The 19776-nt window shown below is 41.6% G+C and overlaps 1 protein-coding gene across 1 annotated transcript in view; it reads right to left on the minus strand.

Moving 5' to 3' along the window:
- The window catches only part of PRTFDC1 (phosphoribosyl transferase domain containing 1), a 93214-nt gene extending 82433 nt beyond the window's left edge, over positions 1-10781 (minus strand). The window contains exons 1-2 of the mRNA XM_063100895.1: positions 10711-10781; positions 2505-2611 (exon numbers count right to left, since the gene is read on the minus strand). Coding sequence (XP_062956965.1) covers positions 2505-2611; positions 10711-10758 — 155 coding nt within the window. The 5' untranslated portion in view covers positions 10759-10781. The remainder of the gene's footprint in view (positions 1-2504; positions 2612-10710) is intronic.
- Between the last annotated feature and the right edge of the window lie 8995 nt (positions 10782-19776).

Raw genomic sequence — 19776 nt, forward strand, 5'->3', positions numbered from 1 at the left:
ACTGTTTTAGAAACTCTATGCTCCACCACAAACTGGCCCCTGCCATTTACCCTGCTTGCTTCTTGGGCCCGCCCTCTAGGAGATAACAGCGGTCTCACACCCTTCCCCCAAGGGCCAGAGGCAAATTAGGTCCTAAAATGACCAATGGACTGTGTCCCATAACCAGCCAATCCAAATTAGCAGGACAGCATCCCTCATTTACATAAGAGGACCTGAATGAGAACCTGGGAGGGAGAAGGGCGGGAATTTAGGCTATGTAAGGGGGTCTTTTCCTTTGTTCTGGGAGACACTGGCTTGGGAGTTTCTGCTGCCCAGTGCTCTCCTTGCTTGTAAGCAAAAAAGAGGTGCTGTAACACTGAACAAAGAGCTGCAACACTAAAATAAAGAGCTATGAAACTACAACACTGACGCTGGTCTTGGATTTCTCTGTGCGTTCGCCCCACAACAAAGGTAAACTGCACAGTCATCAGAGGCCACACCTTGTGTCAAAATGGGTTAAAAAAACCCCAACTATATGTAGTCTCCAAGAAACCCACTTTGAATATAATCATATACGTGAACGAATGGGGAAAGATGTGCCATGTTAATACTAATCAAAAAAAACTTGGAGTAGCTATATTAATTTCAGACAGAGCAGACTTCAGAGCAAGGAAAATCATCAGCAATAACGAAGGGAATTACATAATGATAAAGAAGTCAATTCTCCAAAGAAGACATAGCAATACTTAACATATGTTCTCCTGACAACAACGTCAAAAAACTGATAGAACTGCAAGGAGAAATGGATAAATCTACCATTGCATTTGGAGACTTCGACACTTCTTCTGTCAGTAATTGACAGATCCAGCAGTCTGAAAATCAGTAAAGATACAGTTGAACTGAGCAGCATCATCAACCAACTGCATCTAATTGAAATGCATAGAATACGTCATCCTACCGCAGGAGAATACACATTCTTCTCAAAAGATACTAATAAGAGAATTAAAAAGCACAGGCCACAGACTGGGAAAAAATATTTGCAAATCATATATCTTATAAAGGACTTGTATCCAAAATATATAAAGAATTGTTACAATACAAGAAGAAGACAAACAACCAATTTAAAAATTGGCCAAAGACTGGATAGACATCTCTCCAAAGATGATATATGAATAGAAAACAAGTATGCTAATGATTAGGAAAATGCAAATTAAAACCACAATGAGATATCATTATACATCCACTAGCATGGCTATAGCCAAAAGGACAGACAATACTAAATGTTGATAAGTATGTGGAGAAACTGGAACCCTCACACACTGCTGATGGGAATGAAAATGGTGCAGGAACTTTGGAAAATAATTGACAGCTTCTTAAACTTATCAGAAAACCCAGAATCCATCCAAGAGGAATGAAAATACATATCTACACGGAGACTTATATGTGAGTGTTCATAGAAGCATTATTTACAATAGTCCCAATTTGGAAATCCAAATGTCCATCAACTGGTGAATCAATAATTAGATATTGTGTGATTCTATTTATATAAAATGTGAGTAAAGACAAATTTATGGAGAAAGAAAGCAGACTAGTGATTGCCTGACACTAGGGGTGAGAGCAGAGACTGACTGCAAACAAACTTTTTGGGATAATGGAAATGTTGTAAAACTGGATTGTGGTGATGATTGCCCAACCCTAAAAATTTACTAAAAATCTTTGAATTGTTCTCCTACAATGGCTGAATTTTGCAGTATGTAAATCTTAATAAATTTATTTTAAAGGTGAGGATGGGAATTCCCAGACCCCACCCCATACCATGATTCAGAATTTCTAGACATAAATCTTAAGAATATGCATTTTAACAAGTTCATTGGGTAATTCTCCTATAGAGGGACTAAATCACAGATCAGGATGCAATTAATTTAAATCATAAAACTCAGGTAAGAAAAGCAGAATTTTTTAAAATTAGGTGCTTCCCAAACTGGTGTTAAGGGAAATCTCCTCCGAGAACTACATAGAGGTGAACTGAGTACAGTCTCCCTCTTCTCAAAAAAAGTTGGTTTAATTGTTAAAATCAAGCAGGTTTCCTTTTTTGTTTTGTTTTGTTTTGTTTTTTTTGGCCAGAATTTTTATATGTTTAGTATGCTATTGTTTACTGGGAGATTTAGTAATTTGGGAAATGCAAAATTTCCCAAGTTCATTTGATCATGGAACTTTTCTCCCTTCTGAGGATCAGATTTGTATTCCATGGAAAAGCCACCTTAGGACATTGTTATTTTGAGGCTGTTACTTATAATAGTTTATGTATGCATATGCTTCTTACCATACCCCTTGAACAAATGTCTAGGTAAACCGTTCAGTTAAAGCATAAATTCATTTTATTTCAAATTCACTGCCCTATATAAGTTCTCTCTACCACCATAAAAAGGGGCTCAGGAATAGAAGCCTAAAATACTTTATATGATTCACACAAGAGTGGGCCAGCCCAGTGCAGGACCAAGACTGACAGAGGAAATAACACTCACCTGTCCACAATGATGCCATGAGGTATGAGGACATATTCCAAATCTCCATAATAGTGCTGTGGGTATGTGAACAAATTCAAGTCATACCCTGACCAATCATCCATAACCTGTAAATCAAATGATTTTGGTTATGTTATTTTTCATTGGAAACTTATTTTTAAAACATAAATAAACAACAATGGAAAGAGTATCATTTGAAAAACAGCATGCTGAGTATATGGAATAGGCCTGAAGATCTCCATAGTGCATTAAATTATATTCTCTCAACCTATATAAAGCTCAGTGGGGCAAAGTGTTTTGTTTACTACAGTCTGAAAAAAGATTTAGTACTACTATGGTCATCACAAAATAAAAATGTAATCTCAATGTCTTATAGCTAACCCGATAGTATTGTTTATAACAGTGCATATATATAAACATATAATTTATATATAAATTATAAAAATTATCATGAATATATTATAATAAATAACATTATTAATATTTGTAATTATATAAAATATACAGTATCATTATCATACATTATTATATTATTATATATACTATTACATTTCTATTCATTATAAACGCTTCCTCTGCCTGGGAAAGATTACCTATTAAAAGTACGTATCACCTGGGATTAGAGTAGACCCAAACTTTTGAGTAATCTAGTCATTATAGGAAAGACTTTAAAAGGATGTACTATGGTGGGAAAGTAAGCCAGTCCTGTTGGGAAAATAATGGTCCAGAAAATTGGCCTAGTCATATAGCAGGTAGACTGATAGCAAGTCTTCCTCTTGCTTAGGATTTGGTGTGCAAGTTTTATGGTTAGAATAGTAACAAGGTGGGGTGGGGGGTGGGGAATTAAGGTGAAGGTGGAGTTACTTTTACTTTCAGATCATTAAGAAAATATGCAACAACAAAAGTGTTACACACGCAAACCATACTGCAGCTGTTTTCCTGTTTCCCATTCCTTAATCACTCCTGCACACTTTCATCAGATGGTTCTGTCCAGCTTTGAGCTTCTGAGGCCTTTCATAACGCAGAGCCATCCTAAGTTTCCAGCCCAGCTCCCTGCACCATCTCCCCCCTGCCCTCAGGTTGGCAGTCAAGTCATGATTCTTCCCAGCTCTGGGTTTCGTTCATTTGTCGCTCATGCACCCTGCACCCTCTCTACCTCTTTATTCTGAACCTGGCTCCCTCGTCGGAAGCTCAAGTCATCCCACTTCTTCCTGGAGGCCTTTCTGACTGCTCCCTCCCTCTGATTTTCCTTCCCATATTCCTGGTCCCTTTGCACCTCTCTTTTCTACCAAAGGCTCCAACTCAGGCTCTTTGAGAAGACTCCTGTCCCTTCTGTCCTCTTACTCACTCAGTTTCATCTGTTTGCTGTGGCCTTAGAACCCATTCACACTCCATTTAGTGCTGGGACATGCCCCTGCTTCCCACCCTCCTCCTCACACAGGACTCAAAACCAGTTCCCCATGGCTTGGGTTTTGGAAGGGGAGCTTATGGCCCAGCCTTCACCCACTGGGTTCTGGAATGCCAGCCAAACCAAACTCGTGATATTTCTCCCAAATGCCCTTCCTTATCTCAGTAAAGGCAACTCATTCTTCCAGTTACTCAGACCAAGGCCTTGGAGCTGTCACTGCCTCCTTCTTTCATCCCTTCATGCAGCCCATGGCATCTGGAATGCTCCTTTAAAAATGTACACCATATCACTGGCTCCTCCTGCTCACATTTTATCAAGGGCTTCCCATTTCACTGAGTCAAATCCAGAGTCCTCATCATGGCCCTCTCTGACTCATCCCCGGCACTCTTCCTCCCTCAGTCTGCTGTAGCCGCTGTTCTTGCTGATCCTCGAATTGCCCAAGCATGCTCCTGCCTCACCAGCCTCAAACCTGCTATTTCTTTTGCCCGAAATACTCTTCCCCTAGATATCCTCATGGCCCTTTCTTCCTTCAAGTATTCCTTCATTGTCACCTCCGCAGAGAGGCCTTCCCTGACCACATACATAAGATAGTACCCTCTCCCTCCCCACCCATCTCTGTGTCCCTCTTATCCAGCTTTCCTTTCCTTCATAGCATGCAGTACCACTGGATGTGACATATGTGTGTGTGCATATGTGTTCTGTCTTGTCTACTCCCACTGGAAAGTTAGCTCCTCTGGCAGAGATGTTTTCATTGTTAAATCCCAGTGCCCAGAACAGTAACCTGGAATATGGTAAGCGCTCAGAACGTTCAATGAATGGATGAATGACGCAGTCTCCATCTGCATGCTACTCAACTGCCTGACCTCCAGCCTCAACCCTCACTTTATCTCCTTGTAATAAAAAGCATCACTGTTCAAGGCCCTGGAGATTCCTATCTTCCATTTCCATCAGCAAACTGATGGCCAAATGGTGTATGTCATCTGCACATTTGGAAAGTATCACATTTGCTCTACCTCGACCAGCAAATTGGCTGGGGGGATGTTGAGTTTGCACAGAGCAGCTCTGGCACCCACCCTGACATCTCCTCAGGCCTGCTTTTACCTCCAACATCACAGTGATAGGTCAGAGCCTGGACTACCAGCTGTCCATGAAGAACCTTCAGGAAAGACTCCAGCAGCCAAGAACCCTGCCCAGCACCAGGCCCCGGGGAAATCATCCAAGTGCACAGCACTTTCTGGCTCCCCTTCCAGACCACACATGCTACCTACTCTACTTCCTGGAGCCCTTCCAGGTGGTAGCATCATTAACTCGTGGTCTTCTAAGCTCATTCCTCTCACCATGCAAATACTTTACTGGACCAGCTCTGGATGAATCACAGAAACTATTCTCCACTCCATGTTCAAAAGTTGGGCTCTGACACTTATTAGCTGTGACATTAGGGAAATTACTTACTCTCTCTGAGACTCAGCTTCCCTTCCTTTAAATAAGACACAATAAAACCTATCGACAGGCTTGCTGGGGGGATTTAAAGAACTAGAACAGATTGTGTACTTACAGAACCTAGTATATTGCCTGGGGTATAATAAGTGCTTAATAAATGATCCCAAAAAAAGGAAAATACGGGGCCGAGCCCGTGGCGCACTCAGGAGAGTGCAGTGCTGGGAGCGCAGCGACGCTCCCGCCGTGGGTTTGGATCCTATATAGGAATGGCTGGTGCACTCACTAGCTGAGTGCCGGTCACGAAAAAGACAAAAAAAAAAGGAAAATATGATCAGAAAATGACAAAACCAACAAAACTGTAATGGTAATCCATATCTCAGAGGCAGCATGGGGTAATGGTCAAGACATAGACTTAGAACTCTGACACACCTACAGCAAGTTTGCTAGCTGTAGAACCTTGGACATGTTAACTTCTTTAAGTCTCAGTGTATTCATCTATAAAATGGAGTCAATGCCTGCCTCATATGTCTATTGTGAGGATTAAGTAGGAAAGATAATGGATATAAAACTTGTATACCAGTATGTGGTCTATAGTTAACCATTTAGATATACTGAAACATCAATCATTTAATTACAAATTGGGGGACTGGTTGGTAAGCTCAGTTGGTTAGAGCATGGTGCTGATAACACCAAGGTCCAGGATTTGATCCCTGTACCAGCCAGGCACCAGAAAAAAAAAAAAAAATTACAAATTGTATGTTTTAATTCATTGAAAGAGGTGTCTCAATCCTCTTTGCCAAAGCCTTACTACCTTAGTTAAAGCTATAAACTTAAAAGTAGAAGAAATTTATTTCTCTAAAACTGTTCTATAATTCAAATTGGCTATTATTTTCAATTAATCTGAAAACATGAGTTTTCATTGTTGAGATAAAAGTCAATTAGAGATGAAGGAACTTCTGGTGTATGCTTTGTTATCCTAAACGGTACATGCAAATTGCGTTGTAAATAAGTCCAAACCTGGAGGAATGGAGGTTGCTATGAACTGTAGATAATCGTTATTCACTTGCTTTTTAAAAATCCAAACAAGAGGTCTTTAAATAGTTTCAGTATCACAGATAAAATGCTCTAAGTTTATTCAGTACAATGCTCTCTCTGTTCAAAGAGGCAAAACATCGCCAAGCTGGGGATGTGACAAACACATTCACTGAGTCATTTTACAAAACATCCAAATCCCAGAACTAATTCTGATTCTCTTTTTCTCATTTGAAGATATACTGAAAACTTATTTTCTAAGTCATTACAAATAATATTTTTGCTTAGAATATTTCTCGCATTCTTTTTCAGATTTTTTTTCTCCCATGGAGAAAAACGGTTTGGAAACACATATAAGAAGCTGATCTCTGCTCCTGTTCACAACTGAGCTCCACATGCTTGGCCCCACTCTCTGCCTTGGGCTGTGGCCTCTGGTTTTCATGCTCACGCCTATGCCTCCACCAGCAAAGAGCAAGGGAGTCTTACCGCTTGGAAATGATTCAAAGAATCCCAAACAGGAACATCAACTGGCCCAGCACTAGAGCCAGGAAGGGTGGTGCACTAGGATGGGTAGTCCCCTCAGAACCACACGTGTAGAATAATGGGTAAAAGCATTTTGCTAAAGGATAGGCCCTAGGTTCTGCTGCCAGAGGAATGCAGGAGGCTGGATAGACCAATAACTCCTTGAATCACATATGCCTTCTTCTTCTGTCGTGGGTTTGGCACCCATAAGGTAAAACTCAGTATGACCTAGCAAAGTTGTGTTTTAGGTGGAACTATACCTGATTACTGACCTCTGATGCTGCCATATTTTCATGGGGGGTGGTGGGGAGGAACCAACCATAACAGAAACACAATCATTTTAGATTCTTCTCTTCTCCTTATTCCTGCCAAACTATTTTGTATAGGTGCTAACTATGGCTCTTTTGGTAATGCTTTGGTGAAATCCAAACCAAACAAAACAACATGTTACTGACTTGATTCAGAAAAGCCAAGTGGGTAGAGAAGATCTTTATCTCTCCCCGAGAAGTAACAAAGAGGCACCAGGAGTCTTCAGATCAAGTGACAAGCCAACTGTGAGCACAATTTCTGAATGCAGGGTGTACCTCTCCTACTTGGCAATTAGCATTTGCTACCATTTAGTGTTAATGATATGCTAATGTCCTACCTCCCCAAATCAACTGAAAGCCACTTGTAGGCAAGAGCCATCTTCAATCTCTTAATATTCTTTTGTTTTGCACAAATTATACTTCTTGTCTCGTGCTTTGAATCATCTGGCTCTGCGCTCCTTGCCATCTCTACCACCAAGTTTGCACCAACTCAGAATTTTCTTTTCCACCTCCGAGGTGGAGATTTGGGTGATTTCCTCCAATACCTACCTTCATGATCCTTCCAATGACTCCGTCTTGTAGCTCCTTCACCTGCCTTAGCTCATACCACATCTTTATTCCACATTAGCAACACATTCACATAGCTACACCAGTCCTCCAGAGCGGCCCCACCTTTGAAATTCCTCCCTGGAATCACAGCTTCCTGTGCCTGTGTAGTAGAGTGATTGAAAGCTGGCTCAAATCCTGATTCTGCCATTTGCTAGATATGACCTTGATGATTTGCTTATTCTCTCAGTGCCTCAGTTTCCTCCTCTGTAAAATGGGGAGTATAACAGACCTGCCTCACAGATTTATGAGGATTAAAGAATCATACAGGAAAAACATATAGTAAGTGCTCAATAAATGCTCGCTATTACCTGCTCCCTTTTTCACTGGTACTAAAAGTTCCCATTAATTTTCTGCACCCCATCCTTGAGGGCTCTCTATTTTCCCAGTATACTTTCCCTCTTCAGCTTTTCTTTCCCTTCCTACCCTAGATGCCATGAGCTTTCACCAGCACCTTGAATTCATTCTGAACTTGCCCTGCCCGCCTATATCCAACGTGAGGTTAATCTAATCATCCCAAGTTCTACTGGAGAAAATGACATAAGCCCAGGTACCATTTCCATTATGCATGATTATTTTCAATCTCAGTGAGTTCTCATGAGGTTGATCAACTGTTCATCATGCCCGAGCCCCAAGGCAGCTGGTCCAAACAGCTTCTTGTCTCTATACCCCACTTACACTACCTCCCTACATTTTTCACAAAATTACCGTGCTTCCAAGAGGGCCTCTATTGACACTAATAGATTAGGCTATTTACACTGTTCTCTCATTTGCTTTTTTGACTTCAACAATCTACTTATTCTATTGGTGCATCTAGATTTACCTCATTCTTTTTTAAGAGCATCTAGTTCTATATGGTAGGACTATATATGGTAGTACTATATTTTAACCATTCTACAAATGGGATGGTTGCTTAGAAGATTCTCACTACTAACGGCTTTGTAATTATTAAATATGGTGGCCTCTTTTCCGTCTTTATCCTACTTGCTCTTTCTGCAGAATCTGACATTCTCATTGACCTCTGGAACCCCACAAAACTGTTGCCTAGGCACTCACCACCCTGCCTGGTCTCTCCCACTTCACTGCCCTTTCTTGGTCCCTTTATCCAGCTTCTCCTCCACAGTCTTCCTCTTACACCTGGGGTCTTCCAGGCTTCTGTCCTTAGTAGGTGTTTCTCTTCCCCCCACCCCCCATATCCATGGGGTGTCTTCACCTACTCCCAAACATTAAACATTATTCTATTTGCTGATGATTTCCAAATCGATCCAATCACTCTCCTGAATTCTAAATATACATTTCAAATTGCCTACAGTGTATCCTGACCTGTGGACCCTACAGACACTACGGTCTTAATTTGCCCCAAATTGAACTTCATGATTTCCCTTTTTACATTTTCATCCCTTTCGCATTCAGCCCACCCCTAGGCCTGCCCATACTACCATGGCAACTAGAGTGATTTTTGTAAAAGCATAAATCAGACGTGATGATTCCTTTGCACTTGGTATGAGGCCCTCTGCCTTGCAGTCCTCACATGGCTACCTCCTGATTACCCTTCAGATCCTGGCTCAAATATCGCTGCAGAGAGGCTGCTCTGACCACCTGAGCAAAAGCGTTCTCCCCACGCCTCCTCCAATTACTCTATCCTGTTACCCTCTTCCCATTGCACATACAACTACTGGAAATGATCTCTTTTATTTGCTTCCACACTAATTGCCTGTGTCCCTCTTCTAAAATGCAAGTTCCATGATGACGTGGCCTCTGTCTTGCTATCTGCTGTATCCCCAGAGCCTACAACACCCCTTGGAACCCAGCAGGTCAGTCAATGCATGGAATAAGTAAATAAATGAACTCTCATCCTTTAAGAACAAAGGGCTTGCTGTTAAAGTAAGATAAGAACTGAGCAGCACATTTCAGCCTGAACAGTTATGTTTCAGGGAGAGGTGCTTCCTTCCCCAACCCACTTGCTCTAACGCAGTCCATTCGTATTCATAAACGGATTATCTGTAAATTACAAGCTGATCTCTGAAAAGAGACTCTTAATGGCAAGTTAGCCCCAACCACCATTCTCACCACCCTTTCACGTTAAACCTGACACAGTCATAACCACCACCTGCTATGGAAACCATTCCTGCAAAGATTTGACCCCAGGACACTGAGGGATGGGGACCCTCTGGTTGACACCTCGAGGATTCCCGGGGTTAAAGAGATTCAGGTCTGGGACCCACCATCCCACATCCTCCCATCCGGCCACACATCCTCTCCAATTCGCTCAACAGACACAGCTTGCTATTTCTGCCGTTTACAGAGGAGGCACAGGACACTGAGGAGCCGCTAGCTTGTCCCGGAGCTTATGCCGAGGCCCCCCAGGCGGAGCCCCCACCCAGGTCCCAAAGGCTTCAGAGCTCAAACTCCGCCCGCTTGAACTACTTTATTTCCTCGAGAATCCTCAGCGCCCCCTTTTTGAAAACAACACTTGAAGCCCGCACTGGAGGGGTCAGGAGGAGCACAGAGGGACAGAGAGCCCCAAGAGCGGCACGCGGGGGTTCTTCGCGGACCCGCCCGGCTCGCAGAAGTGACTCCCGGTGGCAAGCAAGAGTAGGGGAGCCGGCACGACGCAGGCTTCGCGCTGCAGGAGCGGGTTCCTGGCCCGGGGACGGAGGGGGGACACCGGGAACACGGGGCGAAAGGACGGTACTAGGTGTTTCGTCAGATGGGGGGCGGGGAGGGGAGGACTAGGTTTGAGGATGGAAGCGATCCCCGCCGGAGGGAAGAACAAAGCTGTGGCCCGCTGTCACCCGAACGCCTCTCGGGCTTGGACTGGAAAGGAGGGTGCCAAGAAGGGAGGAGAGGGGCGCGCACGCCCCGCGAGCGATCGGGAGTTCGCATTTACCACGACGCCTCGCCGGGAGTCTGGCGCCTCCTCGCTGCTCCCGGCCATGTTTCTCCGGGGAAAGCGGGAAGGGAAGACGGCGCGGGAAGGATCGGGAGGGCGCGGGCCGCGCCGGGCGGGGGGAGGGGCGGGGAGGGCAGGAGGAGAGGGCGGGGGGAAGGGGCGGGGGCAGAAGGAGGGGGAGGGGAGGCGGCCGCCCCGCCCCCGGCCGCGCAGCGGGACGGCAGCTGCCCGGCGCGGCTCCAGCCTCGGCGTCCCCTGCCCGGCGGGCCCACGGCGCGGGGAGCAGCTGCCGAGCAGCGCCCGCTGCACCTGAGCGCGGCCCCGGCGCGTCCCTGGCGGCCGCCGCGCCTGCCCGAGCCCCCGAGCCCCAGCCGCCGCCCCGGCCTCATCGCTCGCCAGCGCCCCGCGGGGACGCGGGAGAAGGCGGCGGCCCGCGCTCGGTGTCTACGGGAGGGGACAGTGTCTCCCGGTCCCCCTGCCTTCCGCAGCCCGGCGTCCCACGCAGCCTGCGGGCTGACAGTCTCGTGGACGCCTCCCTGCCCGTTTGATGCGCTTGCTTATCGCAAATAAATGCCCGAAAGAGCCTGCTAGGAGGCAGCGTGTTCTCGAAGCATCGCTGTGGACCAAACGGATCCGGGCGTGTTTCCACAAAAGACCCACACGGCTGTGTTTGCGTGCGACCGTCCCTGCTTTGAGGACAGGGCCTTTCCTTAACTGCGTTCAGAGGAGGGGAAGACGAGGTTTTTACAAATTCTCTGCTTTACCGCCCTTGTAAGGACGTATGGCCAGAGTGGCATTGTTTCACGATGCAGCTTAAAGCAATCTCTGTCCTCTGGTTGGAAATCCTTCCTGATGAATCTTGTTAAATCCAACCCCAATCCCTGCCTTCTCCCAGCCGAATGCCCCGGTCCTTTGTCCATTCCTCCAGCGTCCCGTTTTCCTTTATGTACAGTCATCCCCCTGGTCCCTGACAGCTCGCCAGTCTTCACACACCCTCATTTCGAATTTGAAGCACACAATTTTCTTGACTCAGATTTTTTCAAAAAACTATTTTGTTAATCTTTGGGCTCTGGCACACAGCGGGTAGAGGAAGCCTGGTTTCGCCTGGTTTGAGGGGGAAATAGTTCCAATCACTTAATGTCGCTCTAGGTTGGAAAAATATTAGTCATTCAGACGCGGTGCCCTGGCCACGCTCTGCAGGGCTTGCTGTTAATGTCTCTCCTAAATGTCCTAGCAGTGCAAAGAAGACAGCTCCAGGATCCCTGAGGTTAGGCACCGTGCTTGCTGGCCGGCTCACGTGAATAGTGTACAGGCGAACATTTTCTCTCTAATTGTCCCACGTCCTTGTTTTGAGCCGTTTCTGTAGTCTACCTCTCTCCTCTTTTCCTAAGGCAGAGAACGATCTTCCATTTTCATTTAAGACCAGGCCCAGGAACCGTATTCACAATCAATGTCACTAAAATTTCCAGTAACTGAAAAGTGCTATCATTGTGGTGATGATCAAACATTAGAGTTCACAAGATTTTCTTGGAGAGCTGGTTAATGCAGTTTCACGGGGCACCCTCGGCTCCAGAGGTTATGGTGGAGAAGATCTATGGTGAGACCCAGAATTTTGCTCAGCTGAAAGACTGACAGATGATTGTGATGTGAGTGGTTTGCATGGCAATTGACCTTCTTACTGCTTCAGTATCAAACTTAGCCATAAGAGGCTCAGTGGGGGTGCATGGCCAGAGTCGGGGGCCAAGGGACTTCAAAATATGTCACAGAAGTAGTTGCTATATACAAGTTAAAAAGCAACAACTGTGGTTCCAGCAAAGGCACTGTGGAAGATGTAACAGAAATGGTAGATTAATCTTTTTCCCTTAGAAAAGCCGTTAGTTTAGATATAAAACCCAATAGGTTCACAACAAAAACTTGTAACTTGCTGAAAGACAGCAGGAATCTTATGGACGCACACTCAAGAACATCCTACATAGACCTATGTAGGACGTGCTGTAAAGACTACAGAATGATGAACAGAGAGTTTTTTTAAAGTCAAATTCATTTTGCTTATGATCTTTATATATTCTGATAATATTTTGTGTGGTCCGATTACAGTTTGATACTTTGGACTTTGTTAATGTAACACAATATAATACTTGATATCAGAAATAGTATTTGCAAAGACCAGTATCCAGGAATAACAACTCATTTGTCCAGGCTTTATTCTTAATTTTGCATTATGAGGATTTAAGGCAAAAATTCTTTCTAAACTTCAGATTTCTGTTACATGTGTGGTGGAAGAGCTTTGGACTAGGATTCTGATTTTTCTAGTAACAATCTTTATGACTTTAGCCAATGAGTCTAAACCAATTACATCACTGTAATAAGCTTCAATTTTTTCATCTGTAAAAAGGGGCAATACATTTCTTCTCTGCTGCATATGATGATGATATTAACATGATATAACATGCAAGAGAATCCTTTGAAAAATGCTATAAAAGTGTAAGGTATTATTAATCTGAGATGCTGTGAAAATGTATGACTAAATGTCTGTAAAGTTATTCCATGTGAAAATGACAGGGAATTGCCTTTTAAGATTGATGTAAGGTGACCAGTAGGGATAGTTATAGTGTAGGGACAATCTGGGACTGGTATGAGAATGGACACAGAAAAAATAGGAAAATAATTAAAATAATGGAATTTTCCATTAAAAAAATGGATATTTTAGCTCAGATTGTCCATTTTCAAATATTCCTTTGAAGGAGCTGTAAGAATAAAGATGTGCGTCTTTGCAAAGTTAATAGCTAGTAAATTTACTTGCATATTTCTGTCATTCTCTTTCAAACTCTAATCCCAGCCTTCTCCCAATTGAATGCCCCTGTCTTTTGTCTGTTCTTTCAGGTTCCTGTTTTCGGGTGTGTTCATTCCCCTGATCTCTTACAGCTCTTTAGTTGTAGATTCTCTGCATTTGAAATTCTGAAATTATCTTGTGCCACTATCGTGGCAAAACCTCAGATATTTATAATTAATTGAATTATTTGCCAGGGTGAAGACTTTTGTCCTGGAAGTACATATTATACTTTTGACATTTTGGTAATTAATTCTTTGCCAATATGAACCTATTATTGAAGGAACAATTCAATCTATCCACTTAGTTCTAGCCCTTCACCCAGTGATACTAGATTAGAAATACAGAAGGGCATTTAATTCTATTTCACGAAAATAAATAAAAAACTTTCAGCTTGGGAATTATGTTGAAATACAAAAACATCTGAAACTTAGTGACTCAGATTGTTAGTCACAGAGTCATTGGTTAGAATCTGGATGAAATCCACTGTGGACAAAGGCCAGTAATAATGATGATGATATTTTGCTTTTCCATAGTGCTGAACAAAACATTTTACAAATGTTACAAGTACAAAAGAAGTGGCAAGATATTTTCCTCCAAATATTCCTCAAATATTCAGTAAGAATCTTGCTATCTTTGAGGTACAGTATTTTTTTCCCCTTCTACGTAAATACAAAAACCAACTTCAGCAAAAGCGTCATTAGTATTCAGTTAGCATAGTAGCCCGTCTTTCTTGGCCTCGTGTCTGAAGCAGACTGGATCCAATGTGTAGTCTTAGAGTAAAGAAAATAATGGCTCCATAGTAGTTCTTACAAACAAAGCTAGGAGCTAAACTCAGAATTATGTTTTATATTATTACACTTTCGTTAGTAATTAACCTTGCACTGAAGAACACAGAGGGTAGATTTAAGCCTGCTCTCTTGCAATAATGTCAGAGATGAGTAATATCATCAGCAGTAAGTGCTGGGCTGCTTCACAGACATCCTCCCACTATCTTCCCATCTGACCGGAACAGGGATTGGATAGCTTCAGAGTGAAAGAATAATGTGTCCATGTGTTCCTCCAGATCTTAGAGTCCTGGCAGCCGACCTCAACTCTCTTGGCCACCATAAAGCAGTCATTGAAAAGACACAGCTGCGGGAACTAGGGCTAAGCACTGAATAAATCCTCGGGGCTAGAGGCAGAAGTTACATGCATGACCCTACCACCACACTCTGTGGTTATGAATGAACGGATTAACATCTAATGGTACTGTGGGCAGCTTATGCAAAATTAATTGGTGCCTCACCAGTGCTGAGTTTCTAATGGAAAGACATCCACTTAAAAAAATAAATAAATAAATAAAAGAAACCCACACAGAAAACAAGGGGACCTACTAAGTGGACAACAACTTTGGCTGGTGTCCTAGGGAGATTAAGGACCAACTGGAATGGGAATGGAGCTGTTTATTCTCTTAGCTGTACATGGATTCTCTTCAGATCAGAGCTGATGTGTAATACCCACTGGAAATATCCCAAGAACTGATCCAGTTATTGCCGGGTTCTGAGTTGCATTTTAGAGGTTAGGTGGGGAGAGCTTGGGAAAGAGGCTGAGGAGGTGTGGCTTGAAGGCAGAAGAGACTGAGACAGTGAAAGAGATTGGACACTGATCTACCTAGAGTAACACTTCCCAAAGTGTGTTTTGATCTACTTTTTATATTTGAAGAAGATGATGTTGTGATTCATTAGATTTGAGAAACAATGAAATAAGCAAAGATGAACAAACTTCTGGGTTGCAGGACTTTTAGGAACTTTTAATATGCCAATATGCACTGCCAATATTCAAAAAGCTTGCTGCAAAATACAATGTTTCTCAAACTTTTTTGACCATGGAAACATTTTTAGGGGGTATTTATAAAAGTTTTTTAAAATTGCATTATTATGAAATATTTAAATTTGTGCTTTTAATGTTATCTCCAAGTAAGAGGTTTTATATAGTCTTACAGATACAATAAAAAGACTAAATATTTTAAATATAATATATTTTTAAACTGCGCATTGGAGTTCTTTTTAAAAATATGCAATAGGAACTTAAATGGACATGGCCTTTCTCAACCTCTGGCTTGGCAATTTGGGACATCCTTCAAGTTGATCTGAAATTTTATATTGTCCTAAAAGAAAAGGATCTTATTTCCACCCCCACTTCCATTCTTACCTTTTCTCATCCCTATTTACAAACAAAATCAGCCTTCTGAGAAGCAAAAGAAATGAAAGCCATCTTATTGTGGCAATTCCCTTTTGTCTCTCTTAGTGCGGTGGCTTGCAAAGGCAATTGTTTTTAGATTTTGCAAGCATATAGAATAGCCCAGTGTACCAGGAAGCAAAGCTGGGATGTCATACAAGGGTGTGGGCAGATTGGACTTACAGTTCTTTCCAAGGAGCTCTCTAGCACATCCAGGAAAATGAGAATCTATCGTGGCACTCACATTAATAGCACCATAGTTTGGACTTGAAGAAACTCAGTTCTTCGTGTTTTCTAACAAGGGATCTCTTAACTACACTCACTCCCTCAGCCATTCCTGTAGGATTCATGGCGAGTTGAACTTGACTCACAGAAGTCAAATTTGCCAAGTTTTAGCCATCCTGTTTATAATTTTTTTAAAAAGAATATTAAAATGTATTTTTCCATTTTAAATTAGCATGTGCAAGTTATTTTAAATTGGAAAATATAGAAAATGGAAGTAAACTATAAAGGCATTTTAAACATGTTTTGATGTCTTCTTCTAGTTTTGTGGTTCTAGAGAATTTATCTTAAGTAGTTGTGTCTAAATGCTCACTCTATAGTTCTATACCTTCTTTGCTTCACACTGTAAGCAAAATAAACGTATAACACAAGTGTTTTTTCGTGGTATAATAAACTCTTTATAAACATCATTTGAAATAGCAATGCCATCATTTATTTAACCATTCCCCACTATGTTCATATTACTTCCAAAATTTGATTTTATAAATATATATAAACAAATGTTTGTAATAAAAGATTCTTACGCATTTTAACTATTTCTTGGAGGATAAATTCTCCAGAAATGGAATTTCTAAGTTAGAATTTCTATAGTTGATATATATTGCTAAATTTAGCTTATGTTACTGTGTGTGTTTTTTCAACAGAAAACTATAGAAAATCTTATGGGATTTTTAACTGAAAAGTGAATAAAAATTCACCGTGAAAACACTTTGAGGTTTGAGGGAAAGAATATTAGCTGACATATGTTAAAACCTTAGTTATTGGAACTAATAAGAAAAATCAGTTTGAATTTGCGATTAATTCTTCACAATACAGTACTTTAAAACAATGTGGCTTTACTGTTGTAGTCCATAAAGTAATACCTAGACTAATGAAAAGTTTATGGTGCTGTGTTTCAGGCTTTTGGCTCCTAGTCAGACAGACTCAGCTTTAAAACCAGACTCTACCACCTACCATCTGACCTTGGGCAAGTTTCTTAATTTCTTTGCCTCATTTTCTGCATCTATTCAATGAAAATAATGTCAGTTCCTGTTTCTTAGGGTTATTGTGAGACTTAAATAAAATAATGTATTCAGAATGCTGAGTACCTACGGAGTGCTCAACACATTTTATCTAGTATTAAAATAGGATAATTTAAAATGGAATTCCAGGTCAATTAGAAGTTCTGCATTAATAAATGGATCAGTTGGATAGTTCTTTAAAAATAAACCTACAATCTAAAAAAACTTCTTAATATAAACTACCTAGCATTTTCCTATGAAATTATATTTATTTGTTGTTTTATTGACTTATTCCATATATATTATATTGGATGCTTATGTGAGCATGTGTGTGTAAAACAAAAGTAATCTGCAGAAAAAGCTCCTGTCTAATTAGTATAAATAGTGGCGGATTCTTAATTAAGAGGCCTATTTTTTAAATTATTACTTTATTATTTTTTATTTTACATTAGAAAGAAAAACTGAGCTTGATTTAATGTTGTTAATGTTTGGATTATAAAGGACAAGAAAAGTTAACTTTAAAATCAATGAATATACTTCACATAAGCTCTATATCAAATATACGTACATCACTAATCACAATATGTAGTTTATTCGTAAGGAGCAAGTGTAAATGGATAACATGAAAAAAAATCACTTAACATTTTTCTAAGTGTCTCTGTAAGGAAGGATTGGGGAAAGTGTTACATATACTAAAAGGTTGTCCCTCAGTGCGTAAGTGGGCATTAAATTTGATATTTGACATGAAGCAGTTTTACGTTTCCACAGGCCATTTTAGATGCTGTTCGGTTACTGTGGTCAGTGATTTTCTTGCTTTAGCATTCACTGTTCCTTGTATTCTCCCCTGTTTCTTAGCTCAGCAAAACTATCATGATCCTTCTGAACCCAAAGCTCAGTCCAACATTGTAATTGTCTGACTTTACCTCTTGGCTTGAGAAAGAACCTTCAGATTCTCTTCGGTGCATACCAAACCCACAAACAGGAAACAACCTGAAAAGTCACACAGGTGAGAACTTTTCAACACGCTTTAAATTAAGGCAATTCAAAAGAATAGGAGACCAGAAAAATCTAGTTTGTATGGTAAGGCCAAATGCTTAACCAAGAAATAACAATTTATTCCTAACTCTAAGATTGATGTCATTGGCTTTTCATTCTCGAATTTCTCAGCGTGTTCAGCCCAATTAACCACAGAACAGACACCCAGGACACCTTTTACAGAGAAGAAAGGAGTGAGAGGTGAGTGACTCAGGCTTATCTGTGGGTCTGGGGATTTTGCCAAAGCTTAAGTGAAATAGAGTGCCTTAAACATTGTAAAAGCTGTACCTGGACTTTGTACCCTCTGCCTTTTCACCCTGCAAAGGTAGGGCTAATGTCGGAATCCTACTGACGTAGCCGATTGTAAAGCTACGGGACTACATTAGTTGTGGAGTAAGGCAAATCATAACTAAAGCCAAAATGTTTCATTATTTTAGTTATACTAAGTTTCCATTTATACTGTCAGAGCTAGGGCTCAGACCCTTCAAACCCATTGTACATGCCAGGCTGGGTCTCCAGACCCCTCACACGCAGGTCCATGCTCTAGGTAATTGGGAAAGATCCTGGGAGCCAATGGCAGACAACACCAGCTCCGTCCTCAGCAGTAGCAGCAGCAGCAGTGGTGGTGGCTTCTCAGAGGGTCCCGAGGACACTGGCGGCAGCAGCAACAGCTTCCAGCAGCGGTAGCAACCTCCGCATGGACCCCCCCGGGGGCGGGCCTGGATCAGACCACTCATCCTTTATACTTAAGTCCATAACCCAGGACACCTGGGTGCACATACACAATTACATTAGACAATAACCAAGGAACACCTGGGCACACGTGCACATTTACATCAAATGCTTGGCAAGATTCTGAACATCTGAGGGGCCCTGACCATTTTCCTTCACTTTCTCAGCACACCTTGATCGTCAAATCACATTAACTTTTATATTCTGATTTTTTTGTGTATTACCTGTGACCTTTCTGTATTCTTTTTTAACTTTTTTTTTCTGTCTTAAAACTGATCTGTGTTTCTGAGTTCTTGCTTTAGGCATACTTCTTGGGTTCAGTCCAGTTGATTAGACTGAATTTTTTTAAGCAGCAGACTTTTTAAAATGGTAAATATTGAGAATGGTTGCTGAAGTTGTCCTTTGGGTAGTTATTCAAAAGCCTCTTGGTGTTAGTTTGGAAAATCTGAAACAAAGGTTTCCAATGATTTTTTTTTTTATTCATAGAGCCATTAGACATTTTTAAAAAGGTTTTTCCAAATCTTCTTCCACATTTTCTTTTACAAGAAAAATAAAAAGGAAGAGCAAACCATAAAAATGATGTCAAATGACAGACAACCAAAAATTTCCCAAAGCTGGTTCGCTTTTTCATAGAGAAAAATAAAGAAGATGATGGAAATAATGATTTAAGAAACACTCCCGCATTCCACATAGCACATTCTATGAACATCTGAAGATTAATGGAGGATGCCGGAAGGGCTTCCCTGTTTACTGTCAACAGCGATAGGCAGCTCCACCACGCTGCGATTCTTTAGTTTTGGAGGCCTAGAAGATTTTGCCAATGGAGGTGCCCAGGAATGTAAACTCCCATGCATTTTACCTGGTTTTTGATCAGGGTTACTCAGTATTAGCGGTATTGACAATTAGAGATGTGTAAGTCTGTGTTGTGGGGGCTGTCTCGTGCATTATAAGCTGTTTAGCAAT

This window comes from Cynocephalus volans, chromosome 6 (assembly GCF_027409185.1).
Source record: "Cynocephalus volans isolate mCynVol1 chromosome 6, mCynVol1.pri, whole genome shotgun sequence".
In the NCBI taxonomy this organism is placed as follows: domain Eukaryota; kingdom Metazoa; phylum Chordata; class Mammalia; order Dermoptera; family Cynocephalidae; genus Cynocephalus; species Cynocephalus volans.